This window comes from Gavia stellata, unplaced genomic scaffold, assembly GCF_030936135.1.
Source record: "Gavia stellata isolate bGavSte3 unplaced genomic scaffold, bGavSte3.hap2 HAP2_SCAFFOLD_34, whole genome shotgun sequence".
Taxonomy (NCBI): domain Eukaryota; kingdom Metazoa; phylum Chordata; class Aves; order Gaviiformes; family Gaviidae; genus Gavia; species Gavia stellata.
The window spans coordinates 5226809-5245481 of record NW_026776320.1 but is presented as its reverse complement, the minus strand read 5'-3'; the positions used below and the strand labels follow the sequence as shown (position 1 = coordinate 5245481).

General features: G+C 43.3%; 1 protein-coding gene across 1 annotated transcript; it reads left to right on the top strand.

Moving 5' to 3' along the window:
- The first annotated feature begins 4 nt into the window (after window positions 1-4).
- Window positions 5-17695, top strand: LOC132320875 (E3 ubiquitin-protein ligase TRIM36-like). The gene is made up of 12 exons (XM_059834500.1): window positions 5-13; window positions 1410-1623; window positions 4764-4793; window positions 7858-7867; window positions 9258-9579; window positions 11034-11180; window positions 12282-12377; window positions 13318-13571; window positions 14233-14357; window positions 14912-15205; window positions 15509-15806; window positions 17341-17695. The coding sequence occupies exons 1-12, from the start codon at window positions 5-7 to the stop codon at window positions 17693-17695; spliced, it is 2154 nt and encodes a 717-aa protein (XP_059690483.1).
- Window positions 17696-18673: the final 978 nt, after the last annotated feature.

The window sequence follows — 18673 nt, the reverse complement described above, 5'->3', positions numbered from 1 at the left end:
AGGGATGGCGGAGGTGGTTAAGGGGTAATAGAGTTATTCAGAAGCTTGCAAATTATTACTCAAAACATAGTTGGAAGGCTGACAACTCACGTCCTTACCAGTCCGTTCTCCCCCCGCCTCGGTTAAGTAACATGTTTCAGTTTGAATACAGACTGTGCATTACTGGCATTATCAGAATCATTTCAAGCACAGTGTTTTGTATTTTTATGAAGGTGGTTTCTAAAGTAGATGTGAAATAACATCTTTACATGTGTTCTCTAGTTCTTTGTAACACCAGGCGTGCAGAAACATCACGGGCGTGGCCGCTGCCGCTGCGGGCGTGGCCGCCCCGGCGCCACGCCCCTGGTGCCCGGGGGGAGCCTGGGGACGCGGCCGCCGGGTCGGGGTTTGTCGTCCCCTCCGCTGTTGCGCCCTGTGCTGCGGGGGGGCGGGGGGGGGCGGTGGATTGGGGGGTGTTTGCCCCCCGCGGTGTGCGCCGGCAGCCTCGTCCCTGCCCGGCTGGGAGCGGCACCGGCGGCAGCCCGAGGTGCTGGGGCGGCGGGCAGGGCTGGCCCCTAGATCTTCAGACGGGGCTCGGTGCTGGCGGGGGAACCGCATAAATAAAGTCGGTCTGGTCTGGCGGCGGGCTGGACGGTGAAAACCCACCCGAGAGGGGACGAGCGGGCGCTGGGCAGCCGGTGTCCGCGCCCACCACTTGATGCTTCGCTGGGTTTCGGTTGCCCTTGGCTCTCCCGGCAGATACTCTGGCCTCGGAGCGCAGTGCCAGATGGCTGTGGGGTCATTAAATTACTGAAGAGCTGCACAGATCCACGGGCGGCTCTGTGTGCAGGAAATAAATAAACAAACAGATAATGTTCCGGACTGGAACTATTAGCCTAACGAAGTCAAGGCAGTTCCAGTGCTTAAATGTGGATTACACGGCAGGAAAGCCTGTTGTTTAACCAGTCTGACACTTAATTTCTTTTTTCTCCCTCCCCCACCCCCCCTTCTTGAAAAGCGAGCGAGCGAGCTGAGTTAAACATATGGATTCCTATTGTTAAGAAGTATGGTTGCTTTCGTTTCACTAGGTCCTTGAGTGGAATTAAGACTACTCCCCTCCTCTCCTTTCCTCCCCTGCAAGGCAGACATGACCTAAAGATGAACCGAGTTTGCCTAGTGGCGGTGTTCATTTCAGTTGAAAGGAATGTTGTCAGTGCTTTCATAAATGTTAATTGAGATTTGTTTGCAGCGTTAACCAGCGGAATGCCTCAAACCAGCTAGAATGTGCGATTCTAGAATAGAACGATTATTCTAGAGAGCTGGGCTTTTGTGACATACAGACATACAGCTGTGCAGTAAGTCTTGCTGGCTCACGTTTTCTGCACTTACACTTGGTTTTCCCTCTTTCTGTCATGAAGGTTACCATTAAGGGTATCGAAAGAGAGCTCATCTGCCCAGCATGCAAGGAATTATTTACCCATCCACTGATCCTTCCTTGCCAGCACAATGTCTGTCACAAATGTGTGAAAGAAATACTCTCTGCATTTGAAGACTCTTTCGCTGATGGAGGCTCTGAATCCTCTAATCAGAGTAGCCCTCAAATTCAAAGCTCTTCTTCCAGCATGGACAGGATTAGTAGATCAGGTACGTATCGGAATTTTTGCGTGTTTTCCTTATTTTATGTGTTCGACTGACTTGAGCCGAATTGCGTCTGCATTGGTAAAATGTCTTCCCGGTACTCCTGATGCAGTTAAAGAGATGACTTAGGGATAGTGCGAGTCTTGTTCATTCTGTGGCAAGAACAATGGGAATATTTTTAAGGACAGTGCACTCTATTTCATATATAATAGATCAGTCTTTGTGGCGTCCTGTAAATCTTTGTAACCATTGTATTTGTTTATTCCTGTATTTCAGTTACATTGAGATGCAGTAGCATCATGTTCAATAGCGTCGATGTTGAGGTGTAGATTTCAGCAGTTTTATTGCCTGTCAGTGGTACTGTTGAGGTGGTTCTCTCAGGTTTCGGCCAGCCTAAATTGAGTAGTTCGACTTCCTTCTGAGCCTCTGCAGACTTTGCAAATGATGGGTTTGTCCTACCCAATTCATTACGCTTACAATAAATCATTTTCCATAGACGATGGTTATTGCACGGTTGCAGAATTGGGAGACAGATGACTGTAAGAAGACTGCGCTAACCGCCTCTTCCAGTGTGGTCTGCTCTGGAAGCTTTAAGGAGCACTCCTCATGCTCTTTGTGATGTCACACTAGAAAGATTCTTACAGCTGTTGTGTAATCCACAGATGAGTTGTTCTTTTACACAGATACATCGAAAGTACTTCTTGAAAGAAACCTCATCTTGGCTTTTAGGCTTCCTTCTGACGTAACTGTCCACTTTAAAACCGCAGTCCGCAGTGATCTGGAAGAGTCGCCCACAAGACAAACCCTAAAGCTGTGTCTTGTATTTCGTATGTTACTAACGTTCATCATCCCCTTCCCAGTTTTCAAAGCTCAAATATTTTATTTCACCCACTTCTTTTAAACAACTCTTGAGTTGTTAGTACTGGTACTCTTTCAGGATCAGTTTGATAAGCAAATGCTGTGTTTGCTGTAGCTTGGCAGGTTGAGACTTGCATCATTTGAGGGAATCCCCAAACGAAATAACTAGTTGTCTTCATTACAGTCCTGTTTTCTGGATATGGGGTGCACAGCCCCACAATCACTGTTTAGCTCTGCATACATTTCAGCTGCTTTCTCAGCTCTCTCTACCTGCAGCGTTATGTGAAGTTTGAATGAAGAGAGCCCACTGGTGACTGCCATCTCCCAAATCCAAGTCTAGTCCCTTTTTTCCTCAGTAAGCATGATGTTCTGTCGCGGCATTGTATGCATGGACTGAAGCGGTCACCGGTTTCCGCTGCAGCTGTCCACTACATGGTTTTACAACGTGGACATCAGGGCACCAGGTTGGGTGCCTAAGGAGTGGTGGGCGCACCGTGGGTGACCTGACCTCCTTGTGAGAACTGTGGCTTGCCAAGTGTGGCAGTATCAGACAGGCTGTGCGTGGGGACCAGGCCCCCCATGCTGCTTTCAGCAGTGTAAGTAAGGAGGTAATCCTTAATCTTCCGTGGAAAGCTGCCCTCCAGCTTGCTCTCTGTCGGGCAGTAGAAATAGTGATCTAGCATGATGGGGTGCGCAGGCAGTGCTGTGGCACCGTCCACGCTGTGCACAGAGGAGGCAGAGCTCCCTTGGGAACCTGACATTTAGATGCTACTAGATCTGCAGAGTTCAGTTCGCAGTGCTGCCACAGTTGTTGGCTGCCCTGCTTGCAAGGTTTAGCATTGCTGCTTCGTTATGTCCTTGACGACAGGGCAAGAAAGACCCGTTCTTCGTGCTCCTGCCCCCCTGAGATACATGCACACAAGTTGTTGCAGGGGTTGTAATCTTTAAATCCACAATAGTCTGCCAGCATCCCAGCAAACTGATGGGAAGTTATGTGTGTTATCTCCTCATCTGACCTGCTAGTAGAGGGAGATGAATGCTTTCCTATAGACTTCACACGTGTTTGATGAGTAGCAAGATAGTGTTGAGACTTGGAAATAATGGGCTTCCCCCCAGAGAGCACTGGGCAGATGCACATCACAGGCAAATCAGCATCTCAGGCAGTTCAAATTTGCAAAATGAAAAGCACATGGAAATGGGAGCTTTAAAGAATACATTTGGACATTCAGGTTCTACTGTCTTTGCTTCTAATGTTACAGGTATTATAGCTCCACTGCTATGTGGGGTGTGAGATTTGCTCTCAGCCTTCTGGTACCGGTAATGTTCAACCGGCTTGCAAGCTACATTTGTACAATTCTCGTCTTGCATCTGAAGTACCCATACTGTGCATTGCCTTGCCTTAGTAGTTTGGTGATCCTTACAGGAATTTGTAAAAGAACAGCTCCATAGGAGAAACAAACATACAAGAAAACATCCAAAGTGGGGCCTCACATGTATAACAAAAAACCACTGGAATTTCTGGTAGCCTTGTGCAGGGCATGTCACTGTCAAGACATTACTGTTGTATTTGAGAGTATGTAAGACTCCTTCCTCCCACTGTGGGTTTTTTCTTTATCTTTCTTTCACTTAAGGAACCCCTGCTATCTTCATGAGGAGTATCATCTATTTAAAATGATTTTGGCATTTAAATTCTTGAGATGCTAGAAGGAACTGGTCCATGTTCTGTATTTGTTGTGCACATAGAGCTTACAAATACAATTTATCTTACTGTAAAAGGCCGGAACTCTTTATTTTTCAGTTGAAATGGAGTGCGTGTGCTTCTTAAGATCTAATGTGTTGGCTTAAAAAAGTCCCACTGTTCATGTTGTATATAAACTATTTTTTTATTAAAAAAATGTTGCATATAAAATTAAAATGAAGGATATTTATTATTGCTAATCCATTTTCTGTAATGTTAGTGAAATTACAGTGTTGGTGTAATTAGAGTAAAGCATGTAATGTGGTTATGTTGACACTTGCGCACCACTGACAGATGATGCAGAAACTGAATATTTGAAGTATTTCTCCCTGTGCCCCCTCCAAATCTCTTCTTTCTCCCTTTTTCTGTTCTGCTTAAATACTACAGTTGTTTCCTGTGCTAGGAAATTAAACATTCTTGCTTTTCAGCCCTGCAGCAGTTTAACAGCCACAGGAGAGAAAACAGTTGATGCTTTTCATTTGAACCATTGTAAACCAATGGTATATCTCATTTTTCAATTTCTAAACGGCTTTCTGTTCATTGTTCGCAGCCTCACAGAGGAGGTCTTTTGGGTGGAGAGGTAGAAATGCTTCACTGCTTGTATTGGCTAGAGATAGTCTAGCATTTAGATCTCGAGTTAAATATTGTTGGTTAGCATATAGCTTTTTGTCGGTGGTCAAGTCCACAAAATGGCTTTTGCAGTGAGCAAAGGTACAGGAAAGAACTTCTATAAGGAAAGCTTTTCATTCTGTTTAACACTGACTTAAAGGTCAACTGGACTGGAATTCAGTTAAGGGTTGGATTATATTTTTTTCTTGTGTGTATGCATGACTGAACATACATTGATGGGTGCAAAAACGCACGTTCTCTCTTCCCTTTAAAGGGCAAACCCAACAGTCACCCTCCTGCCCCATGCTTTTTAATTTTCAAGAGTTTACATGCTCAAGTTTCAGTAAAACTGCTCTCTCACTCGTAGTGAAGTGTAATGACTAGATTGATCTTTGTAACATTGAGAGGTCATGGTTGGCCATCACTTTTAAATGGAGGTAATACCGGTTCTTCATTGTATCTGAGCTCACCTAATTTGATAACGAAGCAGATGATTGAAATTTACACCATGTTAATCTGAGTAGGTAGATCTGGATCTGGCAATTTAGCACAGCACATGAATATATGAGGAAAACTAAGTATTTTAAATTGATACACTTGTAATGTTTGGCGTGCTTAGTGACGCAGTCAGGTTGAAGGATAGCCAGTGTCTCTTTGTTTTAAGTACATCTAATTTCCAAAACTGAGCTAATCTGAGCATCTCAGCCACTGCGTGGGCTTGATAACATAAATATTTCTTTTTTTGATGAGATGTTCTGTCAAAAATGGGGAAAAAAACCCCCAAAGCTCCATGTTGCCATAATATTGGCAGGCACATGAGCAATCTGTAGGAATATTGTGTCCTTCAAGAAAGACATGAACTGAGCTAAACACAATTCTGAATTTCACACTCAGTGGAGGACAAAGCAGCTAATCAGAAGGGGAAGTTTAAATTGCCTCAGTTGCAGACTGAAAGTGTCGTAAAACAAAGATACGGTAGGACACCGTCAGAGCTCTTGGAAAGCTGTCCTTACCTGCCCTTCTTGCAGAAAGCACCCTTGATTTGGGGAAGATTAAAGTATCTGAAAATGACATTTTGCAGCTACTGACTCCTCTCACATTTTTTTTTCTTTCCTTTCTTCCTAAAAATCTGTCCAAAAGCATTAACTGAGTTTGGGGGGGTGGCAGTATACATTTATATTTTTTGAAAAACTTTTATGAGAATCCAGGTGACTTTTAATTTTTTTTTTTTTTTTTAAACTCTCACACATTTAACTTCCATGTCTTCCATAACCATAGAATTCTGGTGATACTGTTTACTTGGAAAACACGATTTTATCTTTAAGATGCCTTATCCCTTTGTACACCATCAGCTGCAGGTTGGGTTTTTCAGCATTTTAAGTGTTGGTACCTCTCCTTGGGAAGAGGGCATTTAAACATTGTCTTTAAAAGTCATACTTAAGACTGCTCCTTGACTTGCTTCTTTGCAATCTGTATCGTAATATTTGTGAGTTTGGAGTGTGAGCATGAGCATATGTTGCACTAATTTTTTAGTTACTGATTGAGCTATTCATTGCAAGTGGAACAGTCTGTTTACAAACCACAGTGGAAAATGTCTTGTGATGATTCCTAATATTTCACAAAATACATACTTGTTTGTTGTAAACTGGATTGGCAAAGAGTAAAAGAGCATACGGGGAGGACCTAAGTTTCTCTGAGCTGCACATTTACTATGACTAGAAAATCTGTGGGTTTTGCTGCTGGTTTTTTGTGGACTTTGGTTTTTTTGGTTTTTTTGGGGTTTGGGTTTTTTTTTTGTGTGTAAGCAGAATTCAGGTTTAGCAAACTGGACACAAGACAGATAGGAAAGATAGTGCTCGAAATAATTTACCACTTCATCAGTGCTTTCTATTTAAAATACGAGTGTAGAAATCCTATAAGCAGAAAGCAGGCTAATTCTTACTGCATGTTAGTGTTGTAACACTTGCTAGGCAAAAAGTGTTCCCATACTTGAAGTATTAGAGCGGCAGAGCATGCCAAGAAGCTTAGCAAGTAAACTTCCAGGGTTTAAAACAGGGGGAAAAAACCAATCCCGGGCTCTTAGAGTTCTGTCAGTGAAAAGGGATGAGACATCTGAAGGTGCGCAGGACTTCCTTGACGCTGGATTGCTTTCCGTAAGCAGAGTGTCACCAGTCTTTGCAGAGCATGGCTCATGATGACGGTCTTGTTTTGGTCCACCGTGGGCAGAATGAAAGGCCTCCATTGGGATGCAGCTGAACTCACCTTTGAGTTAAACAAACACCCCTTTCACATTTGAGCCGCTTGGGCCAGACTTCAAAAGCATGCGACTGGATACGAATTTCAGATTGTATTTTCAAACTTGACCACTGCACTATGTTTTTCTTTCTTGTTATCTTGCTTTGTCATTGCTTGCTCTCTGCTATAGCATACTGCTTGAAGGCAGTCCCTGTACATACGACACGGTATCATTATTTTCTCAGTTTTAGCAAATCCCTTTCTGTTGACTGCATGGCACTGCATGCAAAATCAGCTTTTTGTTTAGGCCATTGTAGAAGTCTGTGTAGAAGATCTCTTTGTGTTCCTGTGCGCAGTGCTAGCTCGGAGCATACATTGGAAATACAGATTGCGTTTCACTGCTGTTGCTGTGCATTGCATGTGTGTGTTGCTGTGTATGCCAAGTTACAGGTACTGCAGGATGTGCAGTTTGGGTAATTAATTCACTTCAAGTAAGTACTAAAAAAAAAAAAAAGAAAAAAAAAAAAATCTCTGCTTCCTTTAGCCAGAAAATTGTATACCGGTGCTTTATGTCACCCATACTGTTCTGTTAATGCAGTCTAGCTGTTCTGCTCAGAACCTACAGAAAAGCATGAGACCAGCTGAGTTTGAGACTGACATTTATTCATGCTCTGGTTGTGGCTTCTTAGCTGATAGTGATGCATAACTACCATGGGGTACATTTTGAAGATTTTTTAAAGGAACTAGTTTCTTACAGGAGTGTTGGTTTGTTTTTTTAAAGAGACTGGAAAGGGCGTGAGAGGTAGGGAGGTTTTGGATTGTTGGGTGAAGCACCCACAGAAGAGTGACACAAGGCAAGTGTCTTTTGGATAGCATCAAAGGACACTTCAAAAAGAAATGAAGCATCAACATTTCTGATGGGAAGATCCTCACTAAATACAGATGGGACCAAATTTCACTTTCTGAAGAAGAACCAATTTCAACACTAAGAATTCAGCTTGAAGTCATACCTCTATTTACAAATTAGTTATACCAACATGCAGTCATCTCAAGGGGATCTTAAAACCATGCTCCAGCTCGAGAGAATGGTTTTTTATTTCTTTGTAAGGGGAGACTGAGAGGATACATGTTAAGCCTAAACACTGGCTTAACCTGCTTCAGTAATACATAAAGGACTAATTTTGATAGTTGTGCCCTGTGGGTTCATGAGTGAGACATGGGGATGCACTCTCTGTTTGATAGCCTCAAGAATGTTACCCTGTAAATAGTTTTTGGGTCTGTGTGAGCCATCCCCTGGAACAGGCTCCAAAGAATCCCTAGGCTTGCGACTTGACTTGAGCCTTGGATCACTTTATTTTGGAGAAGAGGGGAAATTTGTGCATAGCTGTTTCGTAGGAGGGCAGCTTCTCTACTGTCCCCTTTTGAAATGAAAAGAGATAAGCTGTACCCTTGTGTAACCATGCAGATCTGTGGTTCCCCAGTTCAAGGTAGAGGAATCTCTCAGACATAACCGTCTCAGCATCCCCTTTGGTGTGCGGGGCTTACTTAGCAGCCCTCCTTTATCAAGGCCGTTCAGCAAGGGCCAAGTCAGCCTCTACGTATTTTGACTGAATGATTTGGCTGAGATTTCGTACTGGTGATATCTAGTTCTCTTGTTTTCCTCTTTAGATTTGTATGATGCCTCTTGGGGTAAGCCAGATAAGTTTGACTCGGCCAAAGCAAACTTCAGGGAGCTCCAAGTTGGCTATATTTGTCTGGGAATAACCAGTCTCACTCTGGGAATAGACATCTTACACTTCAGTGTGTTACAAAGCTGTTGCTCTCTATGTGGGCAGCCAGTTAGCCTAAAACCAACTGGTTTCCGGAAGGTTTTGTGTTTAGTCTTTTGAAAGGCTGCGGCTTGAGTGCATGCAAAACTAGACGAAGAAGATAGGATTGGAATAGCTAAATTAACCTTACCGTAGAATTAAGTTTTAGAGTAATGTAATGCCCCCTGAACTCAGACATTACACTACCTTGTCATGGCAAATGTATTCTCTTTGGCTTGGCAGAGTGCATATGAATTGGTATTGTACTGGTTTGGATGATGTGCTACGATAGTTTGAAATTGGTTCATAAATTCCTGTGCTTCTCCCTTTAAAATCTAAACCTCTTCTGTTTACACTCCTCCTAAATCAGGATTTGGTGTCTACACAGGCAGAAAACGTAATTCACTGACTCCTAGATCGAGTCTGTTTCCTTGTCCGGGTTGCCAGCGGGATACTGATCTCGGAGAACGTGGCATCAATGGCTTATTTCGCAACTTTACTTTGGAAACCATTGTGGAAAGATACAGACAGGCAGCCAGGGCAGCCATTGCTATTATGTGCGATTTCTGCAAACCTCCACCTCAAGAGTCCACAAAGAGCTGCATGGACTGCAGGGCAAGCTATTGCAACGAATGTTTCAAAATACACCATCCTTGGGGAACTGTGAAAGCCCAACATAAACATGTAGGACCAACCACCAACTTCAGACCCAAGGTAAGTATCCCGTATCTTACAGAATTTGGGTTGCAGCATTTGCATATAGCTTCAGACATATCTGTGCAATGGTAGTTGCTTTTTGGGACCGTTGTTCCTTTTTTGACTATTGCTGTTATTCATTGAGTGAACCATAAGCTTTTGTTCTTGCTGACAGCATGACTGCAGTTTTGAACATGTCTGCCTGCACAGACGATTCTCCTGAAAGTTTCCTTCCCTCCTCGCACCTCCCCCCGAATCCAGCAGTCAATGACAATGGGATAGCTTATTGCATATTCTGCTGAATGACAGTCTTATGTACCAAGGTGCTAGCGAGACTGGTGTCTTTGGGCTTTTCACCATAGACTAAGATAACATTTGGGGCTTGAGAGTTGGTTTCAGAGATGGTTTGCAATTTTAGCTTAGTGTGTCCATATTTATGCTACTCACTTCTATTTTTGAGCCCTTTCCTGTCCTTTCTTGTATGTGTGTGCGTGTGTTAAAAGATGATGCTTTTAAAGCTTGACTGTTGGCACTGATGTCGTGTTCTCCTCCTTGACATGACACTGAAAAGCTTTCTCAAGAGCTTCTCTTTGGTAACATGGAGTAGATGGACCCAAATGTCTTTCAGTGCTCTGGAATGAGGCAAAGCATTTCTTTTTTTTTAAAACACACGCGCACACATGTGCACAAGCACACCCACCCACCCCCACCCACCCCCTTTTAGACGGTTTTATCTGTTGCTTGAGCTTGGAGTTGAGCAGCACTTTTTTTGCCTCTTCGAGCAGTTACTTCAACGTGTTCAATTTTTGAAAGATTACTTTTAGCAAACACCAGCTTTTTCGCAATGCTGTTTAAGCTGCTACTGGAATTAACGCTCAGCATGAACAACTTGTAATTGGAGTCAGACAGAAAAAATGAAACACTGGAGCCTTTTATCTTTAAAATGACTGTGACTGGTGGTGTGGCTGCATTTCATCTGTTGCTCCAAGAGCAATGGCTATGTGGCTGATCAGAGTCTAGCTTAAATTTAAATCATTACAGTATTATGTCAACTCCTGCCTTAAGACAGTTCGTAGTTGTTTCAAGAGATGCTGGCATGGACACAGTTAAATTTGACAGCGTGGCTGTGTTATATATTGCATTTACAGCTCTGAACAGGAGTGTAGGGAGCTTGAGGCACGCAAACAACTTCAGGGATTAGCAAAATGGTTGATTGCAGTATGGAGGCTACATGATGTGTACACAGACATCGCTACAGGTTTACTCACTGTGAACCTCGTGAAACTGTGTGTGTTCATCTGCTGGCTTTCACTGGCATAGACAAAAATAAAAGGTGGAAGATAAACTGAATATAAAGAATCCACTGATGAAATCAGATGCTGCTGTGGGGTGATTTAGTGTTTTGATGGTTTGTTGGCCACCTCAGTTTTTGGAAGTACACCTGCATTCTCTCTGCTCTCTTTTTTTTTCAGATTTTGATGTGTCCAGAACATGAAATGGAGAGGGTAAACATGTACTGTGAAATCTGCAGAAGGCCTGTTTGTCATCTTTGTAAACTGGGTGGATGTCATGCAAACCATAGAGTAACAACCATGAGAACTGCCTACAAAACCCTTAAGGTAAAAGTAAATATTGTTGGACCTGGCCTTAAGAAGGGGAAAAGTACTGAGCTTCTGGTGTAAGGGCAAACTCCCTGTGGCAGGAAGCCAGGATGTGTGTTTAGAGGACACTGAACCAGTCATGAGGCATGCTGTTGTGCAACATCTGTTAATATCTATATTAGTGTGACATAGCGCACTTCTGAGAAACTGTATTTTCTATGAGGCTTGAAACATAACCTCTTAAAAGTGCTTCCACCTTGTTTTAGCCAACTAAAGTATAGCAGTACTGACCAATGCAAAAGGTTTAAGCAGTTTATACTTTACAATCTAGCTTTTTTCAGGTAAGTGTCCTTGTGGCTTGGATTAGCTGATACTTCAGAAGCACTCCTGAAAAATTTGCATTGGAAGTATCTGTTGGGACCTTGTATGTTTCTGAAGTTGCATAGCTGTTAATTCGCAGTACAAGAGGGAAGACTTGCAAACATTGCTTTGTTGTTAAAGAATGATTGCTTCTACCTCCTCTTCTTCCTTTTCTTCCTCTCTTGCTCACAAGAAAAAAAAAAGGGGGGGGCGGGGGGGGGGGGGGAAGACCAGACCAGCCTGCCTTGTGCTCTTTGGCCTCCTTGCCTGTTTGCAAGGCTTTTCCTGTACAGCTGTTAACTCTTGCAAGTCAGGAAATGCAGAGACACTCATAAGTTCATGCTTTGAACCACTCATTCTTCTAGCAAATCTTACTACAAATGAGTTAATAACTAACGTGGCTTTTCTGTAAGTTTTAGTAACGTCCTGAAGCCTCATGTTCCTAGCCTAAGAGAAGGTGGCACTTGTGGCTGGGGAAGACTGAGCCAGCTGAGGCTGTTACCTCTTGTCCTTAGAGGCTGTTACCTCTTGTCCTTAGAGGCTGTGCCCCCAGTCCTGCCCACATCAGTGGCCTGATGTCCCTGTGCAGTCATTGCGGGTCACTGAGCAATTCTCCGCAGGGGTGCTGCTCATAACTGGTGGCAGGCTGTTGTCCTTGTAACTAGATAAAGCGAGTGCTAGCTGGATGACCTGCCTGTGCTGGTTGTCGGTTTGGGTGGGATACCCTTCTTCTGCTAGCTCGCTGTTTTGTTTTAACAGGAGAAGCTTTCAAAAGATATTGAGTACCTCATCAGTAAGGAGAGCCAGGTGAAAGCTCACATCACACAGCTGGATTTGCTGCTGAAAGAAACAGAGGTAAGAGTGTCTTCCGTGTTGTCTGGGGATAGCCCTTGCAGGGACACAGCAGAGACTCAAACTGTTTTCACTGAAGTGTTTCAAATCCTTTGGCTTTTTTCAGTTAGCCAGTAAAACAATTTCTGAACAGTTTGTGTTAGTCCTGAATCACAAATGGTAAGACCTAATCCTGACAGTGTTGGAAATATGGGCAACATACAGAGGGAAGTTAAGTTTTGGGTGCTGCTGTAAATTTAATTGAAAGAAAGCTTGTTTGATACCTTAATCAAAGAGAGGTGGGTTAGACTTACAGCTCTTGTGTATTAACGGTGCTTCACAATTTACACTGGCTGTTTGCCGCCTTGAGGATGTTGCAATAAAGTCAGAATGAAGAGTAAAATCTCCCTGCAGAAGAGTCAGAGCTGGGAGCTCACGTACAAGCTGAAAAACACAATGGCAGAAATTGCAGGAGCTCCTGGCCCTGCCTGTATCTTGATAAAGATTGTCTCTGTGCTTTGTAGTTCCTTTTATCCAGGGCACTAGTTAGAGGTGACCCTACAGTTCTGAGGGCATATGTGAGAAGCTGGGCTGGACCCCCATCTCAGTGTGGTTGGGGAAGGTGGAGGAGCACCTAGCTCTTGGGCATGAAGACTTCAGAAACTGACCTGTTTTTACAGTGCTTTTCCATGAGCTGTTTAGACACGTGCTATGCGTAACTCAAGACATAATCAGAGGAATACTTTCCTGCTCTTCGTTCTCTGTGTTGATCCAGTAAACGCTTACTAGCTTGGGTGCAGTGCTGATCACATTTTCAGTGCTGATGGGCATAACAAAGCTCATTAGTCTTGTCTGTCAAATGGATGACTAGATTGCTGTGATACCTTGAACAACTTGAGGTATGTTTCTGTACACAGCCACAGTGCTGTGGAATCTGTCTAAAATGTCTTTTGTTCCCTCCTAGTGCAACAGTGAACGAGCTAAAGAAGAAGCATCTCAGAGCTTTGAGAAATTATCTCATGTCCTAGAAGAGAAGAAGTCCGCAGCTCTTAGGGCAATTGAAACTTCTAAGAATTTAAGGCTGGAAAAATTGCAAACGCAAGCAGAGGAATATCAAGGGCTCCTGGAAAATAATGGCCTTGTAGGATATGCTCAAGAGGTGCTTAAAGAAACTGATCCATCTTGTTTTGTTCAAACAGCAAAACAGCTTCATGACAGGTATCTTCATTATCTTCTGTTTGAAGTACAGATACTGTTCCAGGATGTCTGGTCAGTCATATTCTTTTGACACCTGCTAGCAAAGTACTGAATGCAGTACCTTGTATTGCAAAGGCTCAGAGATGGTCCCAGTACCGTTCAGTAGAAATTGCTACATTACAGTGTGCGTTAAGAAACAGCAGTCAGGAGGGGCTCTGTCCTGTGACAACACGTGGCCTTGTTCAGTAGGACTGCACTGGAAGGGTAGCCCATTCAGCTCACTGACACATTCCTTTGCTCAGAGATTGTATCGGGTATTTGCAAGTTAATCTAACAGGTCTCTTCTGGCTTTAAAGTCTTTGATCTTAATAGCTGTTCTCCATTAGCGCTTCACATCTATTGTGTTCTTTGAACATAATGCCCCAAATTGTTAAAATGCTCTACCAGCTGAACGATTACCTCTTCATTATCTTTACACTGATACCTTTACACTGCTGTACAAAAGACCTTAAATTTTGCATTGGAATTCTGTCTAGAGAGACAGAAATTTCTGGGAGACATCAGTAAGTACATGAAAACAGCACTTTTTATAAAGCAAAACCTAGCATTTTTAGTTTAAGGAATGCACACATGTGAATTCCCTTTTCTCTGTTCTGCCATCCCTTTGCTTCTGTGCTTTCAGAATCCAAAAAGCTACTGAATCTCTGAAGAGCTTCAGGCCAGCAGCTGAAACTACTTTTGAAGACTTTGTGGTGGACATAGCTAAGCAAGAAGAGATCCTTGGTGACTTGTCCTTCCATTCCAATGGTAAATTGCGAGAGCATCAGGTCTTTCTCAAGTTACGACTTGAAGGGCTTCTCTGGAAAGAGGCAAAACTTATGCAGGGCTGCAGCTGCAGAACTCAGTCTTGTGACTTGCATTGTCCCTTCTGTCTCTGTGATCCACAAGGCATTACCTGGCAGCAATGCTAGCTTCAGCTTTGAAAAAGAAGCTAAGATGCCGTTGCATTCAGTACCAGTTTACATTGGCTTCCAAAACATTGTAGTTAAGGAATACTAGGTCTTCCTAGAAGCTTTTTGTTAACATGACAGAAAAGAATAGGCTTTTAGATGCTTTTTTAGCTGCCACCAAAAATAAATGATACAACTTTCGAAGTAAAAACAGAAAGTAAGGGATTTATGTAAGTGCATGAATGGAACCATCCTCATCTGTACTCTTTAACTGATTGAGTCAGATTTCTGCCCCCACCCCCACCCCCCCCAAGTGCTATAGCCACTCAACAAAGGGCTTGTATGGTTAATTCTAAAACAACATGTATCTAAATTTGAGGGTTTTTTTCTCCTGAATCTCTGGCATTCCAGGTCTAGAAATACCAGAAATCAATGAAGAGCAGAGCAGAATGTACAACAAAGCTCTGATCAGCTGGGAATGCCCTGGGAAGACAGACTCAGCTGATATCTATGTTCTTGAGTATCGTAAGCTTAATAGAGAAGAGGAGAGTGCGACGTGGCAGGAGATCAAAGTTTGCAGCAAGAGCAAAGTAATATCTGATCTTGATGATGACAGCTCCTATGCCTTTAGAGTTCGAGGATATAAAGGGTCCATCTGTAGCCCTTGGAGCCGAGAAGTTATTTTGCGTATGCCTCCAGCTCCAGGTATTGGGTTTTCTTCTGTCCACAAGGTGTTGAATCTGTGTCTGTCGGTGTTAAGAGCTGTAGGTGGTTTCCAGTAGTTCCCAGACTTCTACTCTACTGTTACCGGTTGCGTAAATGTTTAGAAGCACTGTTAACAAACAGGTTAAGTAGGTGGCATGCTGAGACCGTTTTAGCTTGCATGACGTTCCCGGTAGCCTTTAAAAGTGAGAAATTCTGATGCCAGCATGACTTAAAATGTAGTTTATAAGCACAGAAGGCCAAATACTTAACTAAGAGGAAATTTTTTTGGATACTGTTTTTCAGTTTTCAGTTTTCTTTTTGATGACAAATGTGGGTACAACAGCGAACATCTCCTGCTGAACCCAGGAAGAACCTCTGTGGAAAGCAGGGCTGGATTTCCTCTACTGCTGGGATCTGAGCGCATGCAGATCGGATGCTACACAACCCTGGATTACATCATTGGCGACACCGGGATTGCCAAAGGGAAGCACGTCTGGGCTTTTCGTGTGGAAGCCTATTCATACCTGGTGAAAGTGGGAGTTGTTTCTAGCAACCAGATACAGAAATTGTTCCATAATACCCATGATGTGACCAGCCCAAGGTAAATTGCAGACTCTTGCTCAATACATGTTTTATATAAGGAGATGGCTTTTTAAAAAATAAGTTAAGAGTGAGTCTGGTCGCAATTAGTACACAAGGTGAACCTAACTAGTGGAAAGTAGCTTGAAGGATATGCTGTAAGCAGGTTGTCCTGTTCATCCCCTGCTATTAGCAGAAAGGTGTTGTAATTATCCAGAGTCCTATTTTCATTCTTTTTGGGAAAGAAATGAGGTTCCTATAGATGTCAAGATGTGCCAGTTAAAGCAAGAAGGTAAAAAAAAAGCATCACTTGCAAGACTGAAGCAATGTTTAATTGTCAATAGTAAGACTCTGCCTTAATTTCCTTAGCATACTAGGTTTGGCAGCCATTCAGAGGTACAATGTTCACTGTGTGTATCTGTGTATCTTTGCTGTAGCTTGCGTCACGGTGGATTCCAAGTCACTGGCTTATCCCAGGCTATACACTTGCATATGGTACTGGAGTGCTACTGTTCCCAAGCCAAAGTACAGTGGACAAACCAATAAAAAGATTTCAGCTCTGAAGTATGGTTGTAGTAAGCCTGGATGTGTCTAGGAACTGCAGGCTGGGAAGCTATCTCCTGAGGACTCTTAACTTTTTCAGGAATGTAAAAAATGTATCAGCTTCCTCCTGTGTAACATACTGAAAGTGTAAGAACGCCTGTGTCTTGAGCTGCTTAAAGCCAGACGGAGGCTTTTTGCAAAGTGAGAAATTAGATCCTGATTTCCTGATTTCTTTTTCCTTATCCACACAAATACCTGGAAAACTTTGGCTGACACAAATCCAATCTCCCCCCAGACATCCCAAAAATGCAAACCTAGCTAGGGATTGTCGGCACAGAAGAGTGTGTGCTTCTCCAGTGTGTCTTCATCTGGTGACAGAAGTAGGGGGCAAAAGCATGTAGACTGAACAAATCTGGCCACAAACTTTCCCCAGTAACCAGCTGGGAAACAGGGGTTCATGGAAACCTCCAGGCAGAGCACTTTAAAAAAAACCAAACCACCAAACCAAAAACTTAAACCACTACTTTTTGTGTTGTGAATTTTAAAGACAATGTAATACGGCAGTGGTGAGGAAAACTCATAGGACAACAGTCATGTTAAATGTATTTACTCGTGTCATTTAACATTATGTAAATGAAGTTAAACATACCTTGTCTGTAATCATTAGTCATAGTCGCTAAATTACTTTTCAAGTTAACTAATTTGCTATACCTGTAGGTTCATTAATGATTACCTAGCATGAGTACATTTAGATACATCCGCTCCTTAGTAAAGCCTTCTGTGGTCTTGTCCTCGTTAGCGTTTAGCTGTTATTTATTGTCTGAAGTGGCCCAAGTGAGTGTTCTCCACCTACTAAATGCGTCTTCCCTCCTGGCTTAGGTATATTTTTACCCCACAAGGTGTTGCAGGTGACCATGTGGTGTTTCTTGTCTTACAAAAATGTTTTCTCCAGTTCACATCACTGATCCCCCTTCAGAATTTGACAAAAGCAAATGGTTGTTTTTCTGTTCTAGATACGAGCAAGACAGTGGTCATGACAGTGGGAGTGAAGATGCCTTCTTTGACTCACCACAGCCTTTCACACTGGTCACTTTAGGCATGAAGAAGTTCTTTATCCCCACAACACCTGCTGCCCCCAAGGATCCAGCGAACAGAATCCTTCCCCTGCCATCGTGCTTGGGCATCTGCCTCGACTGTGACAAAGGCAAGGTGGGGTTCTACGACGCAGGCCGTATGAAATGCCTTTATGAGTGCGAGGTGGACTGCTCTGGCATAATGTACCCAGCATTTGCCTTAATGGGTGGTGCAGCAGTTCATCTTGAGGAACCTGTCACAGCAAAGTACGGGGAGTACCACGACGACATCTAGTGCAGTGATCTCTTCCCATTGCTGTTCTGAGGTGGAAGACGAGAGAGAGCAGAAGAATTCTACCTTAGTTTTCACTCCTGATTAATTACATTCTGTCCACATGTTGCTTACAAGCCTCTGGGTCATGCTTTTTTTAAACAATCGGTTCAGACACGTCCCACACTAGTGGGAAATGTTCTTCCAGGAACTCTCCTGCCTTTCTTGTGATCTATGCAATGCTTTTCTCCACAGACTTTCTTCCCAGGGGGAAGCAGGGAAGAAGTTTGACTAGCAACCAAAATTACTCTTCGGGGGTAGAAATCTACCTTTTGTGTAACGTAAATCCTTACATAGTCAGTTTTGCATTTAATGAAATCAAAGCTGACAGCGTGTGATTGCCATTCTCCTTTCAAGAAATCTGCCTGAATGCCTCTGAGGGGTCAAATGCTTTCCAATTAACCCCTGAGCACCAGGGGTTGGGCCCTTCAGCACGAAAGAACATTTGCAAAAATACAGTATAAAGCAGGGAGAAATCAGAACACCACCGTGCCCACTCATGAGGTTCACATGGGCCTGCTCCTCAGGCCTGTCAAGGTCCCTCTGAATGGCATCCCTTCCCTCTAGCGAATGAACTGCTCAGCTTGGTGTCATCTGCAAACTTGCTGAGGGTGCACTCAATCCCACTGTCTGCGTTGTTAATGAAGATACTAAATAATATTGGTGCCAGCACAGACCCTTGAGGGACCCCACTCGTTACTGGTTTCCACTTGGACATTGAGCTATTGACTATAACTCTTTGGACGTGGCCATCCAGCCAATTCCTTATCCATTGAACAGTCCATACATCAAGCCCATCTCTCTCAAATTTAGAGATAAGAACGTTGTGGAGGATCGTATCAAAGGCCTTACAGAAGTCCAGGTATATGACATCTGTAGCTCTTCCCTTGTCCACTCGTGCAGTCACTCCATCACAGAAGGTCACTAGATGAGTCAGGCATG